Below are 14363 nucleotides of genomic sequence, written 5' to 3' on the forward strand. Positions count from 1 at the left end.
CAACAGAGCAGCAGGCTGGATAGTCCGGTACAGCAATATTTCCGCAACAACAAAAACACAGCAGTCTCTGAACTCGCGTTGGGAGTTTCGTTGAAGTTGGATGTAGTCCAGTTTGTAGTCTAATGAGCGGACACTTGCAAGCAGGATTGATAGAACAGGTGGCCATCTAGCGTTAGTTTTCCACCGGCAAACTCATTCAACGTTCCGCGCTGATGATGTCCCTTTACCGGCCAGAGGCATCGAACAACAATGCTGGTCTCCATAGCAGGCGGGCGAAGCTGTGTCGAGTATTCCGTCTGTAATAAAGTGTCCTGCATATTCTCCGATCTGTACCAATGTATCCCGGTGGTACACGTGTGCGGTAGTTTGAATGCACATAATTGTTGTTCTAAAATTTCCTTCGGGATGAATAAATCTATCTATCTATCTAAAGTTTTGATGCTGAGAAGCCACTAAGCTACGCGAGGAGTCAAGATGGCTGACACTCGTTTTGTTTCATGAATTTTCGGAGAATGCCGACAGTCCAACCCCCTATGGGCGGGTTGGAAATATGCGGAAGTAGGGCTGTAGTCGATTGCCTCTGGGCAAAAAATCTCCGATGACGCAAAAATCGTTGTTTTAAGTCATCGGAAGATTTTTTCCAGACCCACAATACAGAGATCTCTGGTCTCAGGGGGACATGAGGGAGGGAAGCATGGTCATTCAAAAATACTACCGTGTTTCTACTGAGACAAAGCTTAATGCTAAATCGGTGAAGTATCCCTTTAAAGTATAACACGTATAGTTTTGGGCCTACTTCCTGTTGTGCTATGACTTTGAGTCAATTTTGCCCGGTAAATGTCCTCAGAGTTAGAGTCTTATGAATCCTGAAAAGCCAGTTTCGAGCCAGTTGGACAATGTACACTCAAGTTACACCCACTTCCTGTTTCGGTGTCGAAACGCACAAAATGGCCGCCCCGCCACGGCCATGCCCTATGACGAAAAGTTTTTCTTTTAATAACTTTTCATCTTTAAAGTCTTAAGGTGGCACAGACCAAATTTGAAGGTGATCGGATGAAATCTCTAGGAGGAGTTTGTTAAAGTATGACGTGGAAATGGCCAAAATCACACTAATTTCGAACTTTCAATTAAAAATGGCGGACTTCCTGTTGGGTTTAGGGTATAGCTCCAATGAGCGTTTTTGTACGTCTTCACATGCTACATATGTGTACCAAGTTTCATTAGTCTACGTTAAACGTACTGCAGGGGCTAAAGTTTTTTAACTTTGTAGGGGGCGCTAGCGAGCCACTTTTGTGCGCCTATTCCCGAATCCCATAAAATACGTACATTTTCACCAGGATTGATGCGATCGCCAATTTTGGTGAGTTTTAGAACATGTTAAGCCCCTCAAAAAGGCAATTCATTTGCCGTAATAATAATTTCTTCAGTTTCAATAGGGCCTTCGCTGCTGTCGGCACTCGGGCCCTAATAAGCCGTTTGGACATGATCCTTGTGGCGACGAGACAGAGTTTGTCTGGGCAGTCAGTCTCAAAGCGTCCCTCAGGATTTGGGCTTGTCGCTGCCTCAATGAAACAACTTAAGGACCACACAGTGTTTTTGTACATTCTTGGCAGCCACTGGTTTCAGTTCATGGGGTAAAAATCAACTTAAAGACATTTTTAAAGATTCTGTCAGACAGTGTGGAAGAAAAACCTACATAAAATAAAGGGGCAATGGTACTGCAAGCCACTTTAAAAAAATAAATAAAAAATCACTCTGACATTATATCCTGACAGCTATACATGATTCACATATTCGGGGCATTATTAGGACGCATGGTAAGGCAGTCGAGGGCTTTGTGTGGCTGTGTGAAGTGTTGCAGTCAGTGATTAATTCTTCCAGCTGCTAAATTAGAACAGCACACCTACACGGTGCTGAAATAGACTTGTGAATAGGACGCAGATGGAAAGAGAAGGTGATAGACTCAAAGAGGTAGGGAACACAGAGATAAGAGAAGTAAACACTCAGGGAAGAACAATTTAGACCCATGTCTTTTTTGCAGAGACACACACTTGTCTGGATACACACCCACATTCTGTGAGCTAAAAACAACCAGATTAAAATCAATCTCCTCTCTGTATTTATTCATCCTCCACACTTATGATATATGGAAAATTGTCAATAAACTACTTATACCAAAGCAAAAAGTCAGTGGAAACATAGTTTCCCTGTCAAGACATTGTGACTTCACCATTACTGGCAAAGTAGTGTGTTAGTTTGAGGGATTTTAGGCATTGTTTAACACTGGATTAATGATTAAAGAGTTTACCTTCTTTGGTTTCTTTAATCCTTGAACAATTAAAGTCACCAAGTGAAAGACATTACCCAACCTACTACTACTAACCTACAACTACATAAGATAGCACTAAGCATCACACAACACAATCAGTGTTACAAGACTGTATATCAAGCTGTTTAAACCTGTGTTAAACCATTATCAAAAATCCTTCAGGCTACATACAATTAAAGCAATAGTTTGGTGCAAAAGTATTTAAAAGTGTCTCAAATGTGACAAATATGAAAGCTGGACAACAGAAGACAGATAACGGTTTCCTTGTAAAATGTTGTTTTTTTCTCCAATTTAATACTGGTCTAAACTTGTAGCACCGTTATACCTTAGAGTTTGGCTCTTACGTGAAACTAAATGGATGACTAATCATGCAGATTCATGTAGTGTGAAGTGATTCACTGGCAAATTAAAAAGAGAAAAATAACAATTGACACCGTGTAGGTGTGTTGTGAAGAAAGGAATCAGTGTACTGTAATGGATGGGTTTCATATTGTATAACAACTTAAATATAGATATAAAAAGTGTGTAAAACAGTACATAGCTATAATATATACAGCATGACAGATGACTCAGGCCACTCTTCAATAAACTGAACTATGAAGTGAATTAAGATTCTTTGACCGAGTTGTTCCCACTGAGCGTGACTTTACCATGCTATGTCAAAGTGAAGGGCGCTGCAACGCAACGCTGGAGTAATCTAGTTAAAGAGATTAGCAGCAGGGTTGTTATGTAGCAAGAGGACAGCAAAATAGATATAATCCCTATACGGTGCTCCCTCAGTCGGTCTAGATTCCTTTTTTTTCCACTCGGGTGAATCTGGCAAATATTAGGGCCGAGAATCCCTTTCCAAGACACATTGAAGTAACCTTGGGATTGTACTGGTAACAATCTTAATTAAGTTATAAAACAATAAACACTTTCATTGTCCTGCTTCACCAACCCTTTACAAAAGTACCAGTAGATCAATGTAAAAATATTCCATTACAAGCAAATGTTCTGCAATCAGAATCCTACTAAGTAAGTAAGGAAGGTAGTAAAAGTACTTGCATGTTATCATCAAGATATCATTTAAGTATCAAGCACTGGTTCTGCAGTAAAGTGTCCCCTGTGGCTGGCTTATTGTTATGTGTGATTTTCTTAGATTGTTAATATTGATCCATCACTGTGTAAGCAGCATTTACTGTTGTAGATGGTTGAATTGGAGTTACTTTTAACTACTTTATAAACAGGTAGTTAGGCCAGAGGTTCCCAAACTAGTGGTCAGGCCCCTCAGGGTCACAAGTTCTGCTACCTTGATTTGGTATTATATTTTTAGTAGTGCTGTCAAACGATTAAAATATTTAATCGCGATTAATAGCATTAATGTCATAGTTAACTTTCAATTAATCGCACATTTTTATCTATTCTAAATGTCCCTAGATTTCTTTTTGTCCAATTATTTTTTCTCATTTTAATGCTCTGATCAACATGGAAAAGTGGATCGGCTTGCTTTGTGCTTTTGTCACCTGACTTTGACGAGGGGGCGGAGAATTTGCATCAGCTGTGTGCTTGGCCATCAAGTGGTATTTCAGACTGGACGTGCTGCGATAATAGCTCAGTTCACAACGACAAAACACACAGATCACTTTGGTCTTGTCAATGGAACCATTTGGCAACTTTTTAAAAGTAAACTTTCCATTCAGAATCTTATTGGCATCCATTTCGGCGTCTCGTGCTCGCCATCCACTCAAAATGTAACGTTAGCCTACTACTCTTTGGCCGGCTCACAAGCCCAAACAAGTGTGTGCGGCGTGCCTGTTGTTTTGTTTCCGGTCTAGCTAGATCCGGTGTGGTGTTGTAGTTTTTCTAACGTTACTAGTTGTTGCAACAGCATGTGAAAAAAACTACAAAGTTTGCTATGTCAAAAAGAACGTTAATCTCACGATAAAAAAATGTACGCCATTAAAATGGGTTTGCGTTAACGCCGTTAATAACGCGTTTAACTGACAGCACTAATTTTTAGACTTTTCTCTAATCTTTGCTTTTTGTGCATTGTAAATTTGACTACTTTGAGTGTCCAACAGTTTAATGAAATCATCTGAGAAGTTTGGATGGGAAATGTCTCTTTGGTGGAACACTGAAATGTGACGAGACACTGTCTTTCGTTTGCAGTAGGAGATGCCATCAATCCCAACACAGAGAGTCTATCGTGGCCTGAGCTGTGGCATTTACAGGCCTGCAGATGCGTTTGACTAGTTCAACATTGGCCTAAAACACATTAAGACAGGAGACCTTTTAGGTAACTTCACTGTATTACGTAATAGAAAATAAAATACTGAATGCAAATGCAGTTCTTCAATTTGACTGCAGCCCACACACACTAAGTGATAAATAATGTGACGAGGATTTATATGCATAAATAGAAGTGAAAGTCTGACATCAGTAATTCAGAGGATGAACTGTACTGTTTCTCTTCTCTTTCATTACTGATTATACGATGAAGAGGACAAATCCAGCAGCGTGGGAAACACAGCAACACCAAGACAGAGGTAAGGAGAAAAGACAGAGACATGCCTGCACCGACTGCCACTCACAAAAACTGGGTGCATGTCTTCTATTGATAACCACATTGTGTATGTGATGTGCTGTGGTTCAGCCCACGCTCAGCCCCACACAGCTCACTTTGTCAAGCTCTCATTCACTTACCTACCCGTTACTATAGAGACACAGTGGAGAAGAATGCAGAAGGCAGGCTGGCAGACAGATATGCAGGAGACCTGAGTTGAATCTTAATAATAAAGAGAAGGCTCACAACACTGTGCTGGGAGGCTGTTACATAACGCTGCTGCAGGATTCTGCCATGAAGTCAATCTGTAAAGACTCATGCAAAAGAGAAAAGGAAACTATTGCAAGAAAGCTATTTTGTCCATCGTGGCTTGCTGTTTTCCACTCATTTCATGTACCAATGTAAAACTAATAACAACAACTTGCAGATCTTTGTTAAGAAGAACAACATCAAAACCTAATGTGGCTGAAATTTCACCTCTGCAATGGCCATTTGAAATAGTTTTAATACAATGCGGCTTTAATCCTATTGTCTATTATCACCAGACTGATATCAGATGGCAGCAAGTAAGTTTTGTTCCACACTCTACCTCTGCCTATAACTCTCAAACTATTTTGCTCCTGCTCCCTTTCTGTCATGAATTTGTTTTGTCTTTTTCTGTCTGCCTTTTTTCATTTTTTCAGATTCTGTATGTCCCTATTAGCCAGACACACACACACACACACACACACACACACAGAGCGAGAAATAGAGAGAGAGAGAGAGAGAGAGAGAGAGAGAGAGAGAGAGATAGTCACAGAGGTCTGAGACTGCAGCAGATTCTAACCAATCACATGAAGGAAACCTCCAGCCCATGTGGCTTATTCATAAAAACAGGAGGAAGCCATAGTCAATTCAGCTGCAATTGCTCATGAAGCATATCATATCATCAATGTATCCATGCTGTAAACTAATGAAGCTTCTAAAACTTAATAATTTGTTACATTTTAATGTAAAATATGATTCAATTAAAGTACATGCAAATTTTGCATATCCCTGAAAATCATTATTAAATAGAAAATGCATTTCCTGCAAAACAAAAAAAAATTATTTGCTTGGAAAATCTTGATGCCACACTGCAGAAGTGAGGGCTCAAACCCCCATCCCTACAGTTCCCATATGGTGTGTTCACATGTGCCATGCACTGTTACCGCGCTGCCACCAAGCATCCTGGTAATGCTGGAATCCACTGCAACACTAAAATAGTTAAGGCTGTACTTGTTTAACTAAATCTCCACCCCCAAAAACCTTGGTTAGGATGATGAGATGTTATGGGTTGTGCTGGACCACATCAGACCAGCTCTTTAGGAGTCTCATGAAACCTAAGTCTGCTGGACATGGTTTCTCATGGCTGCGGGCTAACATGTTAAAGCAAAACATGGATTATGGTTGAGAAAGCTCTTTGGGTAATGTAGTCAATTGTTATAAAACCAGTTTAAAATTCCAAAATTGTAGAGGAAAACTTCTCTGTAGACCCTTTGCTCAGACAGCAAGGATTCCTCTTTATTTTCCCATCACACTAAGTTACGCCAATTTAAAACTGATAAAACAGCTGGTATAGTAAAAGTTAATTGAACTGAGGTTCTAGATCAAAAGTAACAGCTAAATCTCAGGTGTCATCTGAATTCTAAAATGTGTCTATGTTAGTATGTGTATATGAATATAAAAACTGGAAAACTCACATTGTTTGAAAATGTGGGACATTTTAACATGTAGTAGTATTAAAAGTAGCTGTAGTATTAGTAGAAGTGGTAGCCATAGACGGATATTAAACTGGCAACCATCGGTTCCCCAAGGTACTCGCTGACTTATCTTGTAAAAATGTGTTGATAAAAGCTCTATATTTTAAAATGTATAAATGCTGTACAAAAGAATTAACACAATAATGTGCAAGACCAGTTAGTAGATTCCTCCTACCATATTTCAGTTTTAAAACTCACTTTTCTACTGTTTGGTTTCTCTGTTCCCATTTCAGTATGTGGCCCCGTTTAGAATACCCAGGACACACAGACAGGTTACCAAAAATATCCTTTATATGTGTCAGCTTACTTCACTGTGCTCCGTGTGCAAAACAGGTAAATCAACTGTAATGTATTCTGGGATGAAATGCAAATCTGCCATTTGCTTTTAGACCCATAACCCTGTCAGGATATAAAACCTCCAGAAAATTGTATCTTTGTGTCAGTATCTGTAAATATACGCTTTTCAATGTAAGAATATCTCTATCTTTTGAGTTTTTGTTTCATGGCAACCAATGAAGTCTCATCCCAGTAAGCTTATACGTCGACTTTTTTGTATTGCATAACCATGTCTCAAGGGTTCCCTGTTTATCGACGGATTAGTGGAGTGGATAAGAGGCCACACACACACACACACACACACACACACACACACACACACACACACACACACACACACACACACACACACACACACACAAAACACAAGTGTTAAATCAACAAAACAATGTGAGACAAGAGATCCTACAGAAGTTTGGATTTATTTCACGATGTTTACCATAAACAATTACTGTACTGACCTTTTAATAACATGTATAGAGAGTGAATGCAACTGTGGTGCAACCACAGACAACACACACATCTAAACATCACTTTCCATAGCTGACATATAGGAAAAACCGTAGAGTGAGTCTTGGTGACATTAACTGCAAAATGTAATGGCAAACACTCCAGTCCGTGGTAGGAAACACTGGTACACGACCATTATGTTATACCACTGTGCAAAACATCAAGGTTTGTTCACAGCTGTGCAAAATAGCAGCATTATATTCTACATTCCAAGCAATGGTTTCACAACACAACATCACAATGATTACTTCGAAGCATAATACTGAATAACTGTCAAGGTTGCCCTATAAGCATGGTTTCAGAGTTGCAGTCAAATCACGTTTAGCTTATACAAACTGCAATGATGTGTGGAAATGACTGAACAATGACACCGTCACATTCAATATTTACATTATGAGGAAACATCCTTCCTGAATCGACTGCACTAAAAAGTAAATTAAACCCAGCAAAATGAGGATCACAACACATTTACAGAGCAGGGCAAAAAATACTGTTTGACCTTTACGCTCTATTGGTTTTTTGTTATGCTTGAACTACAGCATATACAGCCAACTTCAAAAACAAAAAGAGCAAATCTAAAATATGGGATATGTACATGTAAACCACATAGTTTCAGGCCAAGAGTATTTGGTAGTTGGCACATATGAGATTTAAAAAAAATCTCTTGAAAAACTCTACATTCCATTCAGTCTTTAGTTATGCTGACCTCTGCAATGTATTGGAAAACAATACACAACAGGGGCCTTGGGTTGAATAATCAAATGCTATTGCTATATGGCCATCTATGGGGACATTTAGTGCAGTTTATCACATTCCAGGTGGAAGATACTCCCTTCAATAATGTCTGCCCCCTATCCTCATATTCAACTGGAACCAACGGCCCACTTACAGGTTGGTAGGCGAAAAAAAGTTATTTTAATTCAAAGTGAGGTGGTTTATTTGAAGAAGAAAAAAATGTGGTTTTTCACACAACAGGAGCTGGAAACAGATACATGTTATGAAGCCATACACAGCATGATGCTTTTCAGCAGAAGATGGAGACTTGCTTTTCTACCTCTTTTATAGAGGGATATCTACATAAGTAGGCCTAATATGTTTTGTCCCCTTAAAGGAACATACTTCTGATATCTGCTGCATGTTGAACAGCTTACCTATCAGGTGATTGAGAATCTAAAAAAGCAATATGCACTTACAAGGCTTAGGCTTAATGTGCCGAACGTGTATTGGTCTGACTCTGGCCCTCTTAAGCCAGCTCGGCTCTGTTTTGACGATGTGACTCAAATAGCGGAGGAGAAATGGCTGCACAGGTCAGCACCTCGGACAGCTCCGCCTCTCGACTTCTCACAAGCACACAGATCTGTTCTGATCCCGCCTCGAACCTGCACCTCACTGCGACATCCAATTACTTTATACTCAGAAAGTAGACTAATCATGAATGAAACGGGGATTTTGGGTGTCAATTTGTACTACGAAGTCAATCCCTGCGTCACCTAAGGGACAAGACAAAATAAGACAATATTACCATTGGCATGCATTTATGAAATCTCCTACACTGTATCCTAAACACACCGAAGCTGTAACATCATTAGAGGGATATTCAGCCCCAACGTTGGTCTTTACATTCAAAACCAACGTTGTGTGGTTTTGCAAAACAATCATCTTTAAAAAAAAACACCAGTGTGTTTTCCTTGTCAGCGGTCCAGGTTTGCCTCGCACGCGTCTCGTTGGTTTTTGAGGTCCTGGAAGACCTCTGTGAAAAACTGCGGGTCTGCATTCAGCTGCAGCATTTTGGCACTTAGCCTGTTGATGATCCGGAGCGACGTCTCCCAGAAAACGTCCTTGTTCGAGTCGATCATAAACGGCTTGAGCGGGTAGGAGATCTCGTTGCCCATGTAGGAGTATGCGAGGTAGAGGCAAGTCTGAAAGGTGCCCTGCAGCTCGGCCTGGCTGTCGATGCTGTCCGCTATCGTGTCTTCGCACAGCAGGTACACGAACACCACGTTAGCCGGCGTGATGAAGCCTAGGTCCTGCCAGCCCTGGAGCAAAAGAGTCCGATCGATGTTTCGAAACCAGAGGACCACCTCTCCGCTGTTCAGCTCTTTCAGTTTAAAACACCTGCGGCACATGAAATCCCCTAAACAGCGAAGCAGCTCCCCGGTTGAAGCCTGTATAACTATCCGCCTCGGTGACACCAGAGACAGGCTGCTGGGTTGCTTCTGGACCGCGGAAGGCTTCTCGTTTTGGACGACAGCGTCGTTGTTCTGCGTGGGGACTGTGGGCACCGGGACCGGGATCGGCGCTTTGGGTTTCTTCTCTTCGGTTTGGTGAGTCTTCCTGGTGTTTTCGCTGTTAAGCTGACCCACTCGGCCGGACGGGAGCTCGCAGGCGGGCATAGGGTTCGGGGTCACTTTCTTGGCACTCTTTTTTGCCGGATTTGACACCAGCTTCTTCCAGGAGATGGAGACGAACATTGAAGGCCGCTTGAGACTCTTGTCGTTTTTGTGTGCCTCTCCTGCGAGCTCAGCGTCCATAATAGATGACTTCTTCGTCGCCGGAGATATAGACAGGACGGTACCCATGTCTGCGATCAGGAGAGAGCAGCGGGGGTATGGATGCTGCTGCAACTTCAACGCAGTCTTCTGCAGGGTGAGAGGCGGTGAAGAACAGTCACGACAACGATTGAAACTCCATTTACACGTTTAGTTGCTCCGCGTGTGATGGCTCCTGGGCGGCAGAAGACGAAGATGGAGCTGCTTTTGTTAAGAGTGAACTTGTATTCCAACAGACGCTCTGTCAGGAGCAGGGACACGCTGCGACACAATCCTATGGCTGCAGCATAAACGAAGATTAGTCACACTGCGTTAAGTCATGGATTTAAACGACCCAGCAAGTGCAGCTCCTGACTGACAGCTGAGCCAGCCAATGAGAAAGCCAATCAATGATCCAATCACTAGAGTTGTTGTTTTTAGGTCTAGGTTTTCTATTGATAGCCTATATAGGCTACAGGTAAGACCCACGATAAAGGGCCTTGTGCGTTTCTTCTCCACTAGTCCAGTTTTGAAAATCAGTGCTATCTATAACTTTGTTTTCTTTAATCTTATCAGCAGTCAGCCAAGTAGGTCCTTACACTGACTAGCAACGATGAAAGATGTGGTGTATTATAGCCCTATTCACTAACATTTACAGTACATCACATTATCATCCCTAAGTTTAAATGAATGAATGGTTCATATCGGTTATCTATCTGTGTAGTGGAGTAGCCACATGGGTCAGTCTGCTTGAAATGTTAATCAGTCACAGTTATGTTCGAGGTCAACCTGCTGACATTTACATATTTCACATCAAATCAAGCATAAGCATCATAAGCAGATAACTGCTGAAGAGAGTGAGAATATTTGGAACAGTATTGAGGTGCAATGCCATCTTTTCACTCCTGGTATAACTCTAAAACATGGCAGCCCTTAATCAAACTAAATTGCTCTACCACTGGTTTTGTTTACATAGTGATTTGTCCATAACAAGCATTGCACAAACAACTAAATATTCTTAACCTCACCATAAAATCACCCGGTAAACTAATCGAGAAATCAAACGAGGGTTACTAAACTGCATTTTATTTTAAAACCTTGTTTTACCATTTGAAATCACAAAACACTCATATATTCAAAATATCCCATTTGGCTAGGGGGACTTGTTGTGGCTAGGGCTTGCCTTGCAAAGCTTTTATTATTATGACTGAAATAACATCAACACATTTTGGTATACCATGGAACTGCTACTGACGTACTACAGTAGGGATTTCACAGGTCAGAGTTTTAATCCTACATCGAGCCACTGTACAATCACAAGCATGTCTCAGGACACTCCACAGGTGATCCAATTACCCTCAGCAGAACTGGCACCCCTCCACTAAGTTTCACGCCTGCTGCCTGATCTTTCCATTCAGCTTGAAGTTGAAATACAAATGGCACTGAAGATATTGGGCTTTGCTATTCAGATGGACTATGTGATAAATACCTGTCAATACCCCCATTTGGGTGTCCTTCTTCTTCATTCTCCCATATTGCAATTTATTGAAATGCCAAATATTATTTCTATGTAAATATCTATTGTGTAGTTGCTTCATATATTGAGATATTCAATGGCTGTAATGGTCTATGTATTTAATAAATTCCACCCTGAGTGTTTTTACAGGATGCATTTCTTTAGGTATATAGAAAGACATAAGAGAGATAGCCAATGACTTTTTATCGCATTTTTTTTTCTTTCTTTATTTTTTTCCAAGCCATGAGTATTTATGCAGTTTCACTAAATTCCTGGCATCCTCCACTTGTATTTGATCTCTTATCAGATTGGATGGTGAAGAACTGAAATGCCTGAGGGGTACAGTGCAGTCAACCAGTGTCAATGTATTGAGTTCAGCAGCTAACATAGGCAATATGAAATTAAATCCTGCTGCAATTAATCTACAAAGTATTAGTACATGGTAAGAGAGGATCCAGTTAACTGTCCAAAGCTTGTATTTATAAAATTACATTTCATCATACAAATATGCTTATATTATAAGGTACATGGGTACATAGGTTAAGTTGCAAAAAGAACAAAATATACAGTAGGTGGCACAATAGTCCTTTACTGGTTTAGTGTACAGGCAGGAAATGAATGTCACATCTGTTGGGATTTTGTAGCTCCGATTTACAAGTAACACAAGATAGAAACAAATCAAATAATTTGCAAATTCCTCCACTTTCCCTCCACCCATCATTGTCTTCATCGTCAGAGGTCATCATCATCAGCATGTTCTAATTATCATCAACTCTATCTTATATCACAATGATGATCAAACTCAACACAGGCCTGACAGTCACCATCAGTTAGCTGTCTGATAGTAGGAAGGTAATTTAAACCAAACTTTGTGAATTTAGATGAAAGACACTAATGTCCGCAAACTGTAAAGTGCATTTCACACACACACACACACATACGTTTGATCATGCCAACGTTTGATCCAACACAACATAAATCAAACGGTGATCAAAAGAAACTCTTTCATCACAAATCAAACAAAACGCAACAGGATGTTACTGAGGAATAATCTCAATAGATGTATTAGACATGAAACATCAAGCTTTTCTGGCGTCTACGTCTAATCATAAGGTTAAGGTTAAGGATGGGGGGGGGGGTTACTTGGTGGAGTCATGGGAAGATGAATGGTTTGCTTTCTGTGTGGGAGAGTTTTTTTGCTTTCTCAAAAAAAGTTTATTTGTGCTTCTGTACACTTTTACACATTTCATTATATATTATGTTTTGAATACAAAATGAATGCATGTCATGTACAAAGCATGTCAGTTTGAAGCGGCATTAACTTTTTTTAGCATTTCATGCAAATAAGCAAAAACTGTATTTTACTCAAATTTACTGATATTATCCCCCTGATATGATGTCAAAACTTTAATTGATGATTGCCAATGCAGCCAATACCACCCTTAAATCACTGAGATGCCAATTTGCCTGGGACTAACATTATTACGTGACCTCTGTGTTTGGCGAAATACGGTAAATAATATGTGTTGGAATTTGTACTTGACAAATTACAGACATGGCAGATTTGCACACAGGATTAAGATCACAGACAACCTCTGTAATTATTACAAATGACTAGAGGTCCCTAGGTAATACTAGCTCCGTGCGAATAGGGCTTAAGTCCAATATTCACTCTCCTTTTAGCTCTGTTTTTGGTCTCCACCAACTCCTGAAATAAATGTCTGGCTCTTCAGCTTCTAAATGTTCCAATATGTTCACCTGTTGCAAACTTTGTTAGTCTGCTGTTTGGTGCTGTATGGTGATATACAATGGGCTTATCAGTGCAATTAGTTGTCTGCTGTGTCTGGAATAAGTATGATGAGAGCAGAGTTTGCTTGCCCGAAAACAAAAACAAAGATCCAAAATAGGATTGAGGGGATATGCAGAGTTTGGTGATAATTATGTGGGTTTTTCACTGCACATAGACATATATTAATAAGTGCAGCTTTAAAACATTAAAACATGTAAGTATAATCTTTTCTATCATTTCATATTCATGAAAGTGGCCATGTTATTTGGTCATGTAAGACAAAGGCAAAATACATAAACAATGTATGTATGAATACAACTTTTTCTCATCTAATTGTGCAATACTACATCAATGAGGTTATTTTTTTAGGAAGTTCAGTTACATAAAATATTTGGACCACTTTCTTTTTACATATTTGCTCAAATTAGAGAGATGGAACAGACAGAAATGGGAGGTGAGAGTTAAGTGGCTCATACAGTGATAGAAAAGAGAAAGACAAGCATTTGGGAAGACCTAAAAAGAAGGTTGGAGGCAAGAGTGGAATTATAGACAGACATGCGGACAGGTACAGTTAATACCTTACTAATCCTGTACAAGGAATTTGTGATGTGGTAGCAGCCATGCCACATCAGCCATATAGAAGAAATAGGTAAGAAAGAAAATATAATAAAGTAACATATATATTAAATAATCAACTTATACAATACATAAATGCAAGATGTCTACATATCCTTACATAACACTGTCTCTGCTAATTGTTTTTGTGTTCCAGATGTTAACTCAGATTATTCATGTGATCATAATGGGACCATTTGACACACAGAACACCCAGTGCTGTCAACACATCTGAATACTATGAATTTAATCATTTATGTACTACATGAATCTCATCCCGATGTTAAATACATAAATGCAAGATGTCTACATATCCTTACATAACACTGTCTTCACTAGTTGTTTTTGTGTTCCAGATGTTAACTCAGATTATTCATGTGATCATAATGGGACCATTTGACACACAGAACACCC

At 39.9% G+C, this 14363-nt stretch overlaps 1 protein-coding gene across 1 annotated transcript; it reads right to left on the minus strand.

Moving 5' to 3' along the window:
• Positions 1-7394: 7394 nt before the first annotated feature.
• Positions 7395-10395, minus strand: cdk5r2b (cyclin-dependent kinase 5, regulatory subunit 2b (p39)). The gene has a single exon (XM_031281819.2). The coding sequence runs from the start codon at positions 10078-10080 to the stop codon at positions 9193-9195; it is 888 nt and encodes a 295-aa protein (XP_031137679.1). The 5' UTR covers positions 10081-10395; the 3' UTR covers positions 7395-9192.
• Positions 10396-14363: the final 3968 nt, after the last annotated feature.

The sequence above is a fragment of the Sander lucioperca genome, chromosome 8 (assembly GCF_008315115.2).
Source record: "Sander lucioperca isolate FBNREF2018 chromosome 8, SLUC_FBN_1.2, whole genome shotgun sequence".
NCBI classification, from domain to species: Eukaryota; Metazoa; Chordata; class Actinopteri; order Perciformes; family Percidae; genus Sander; species Sander lucioperca.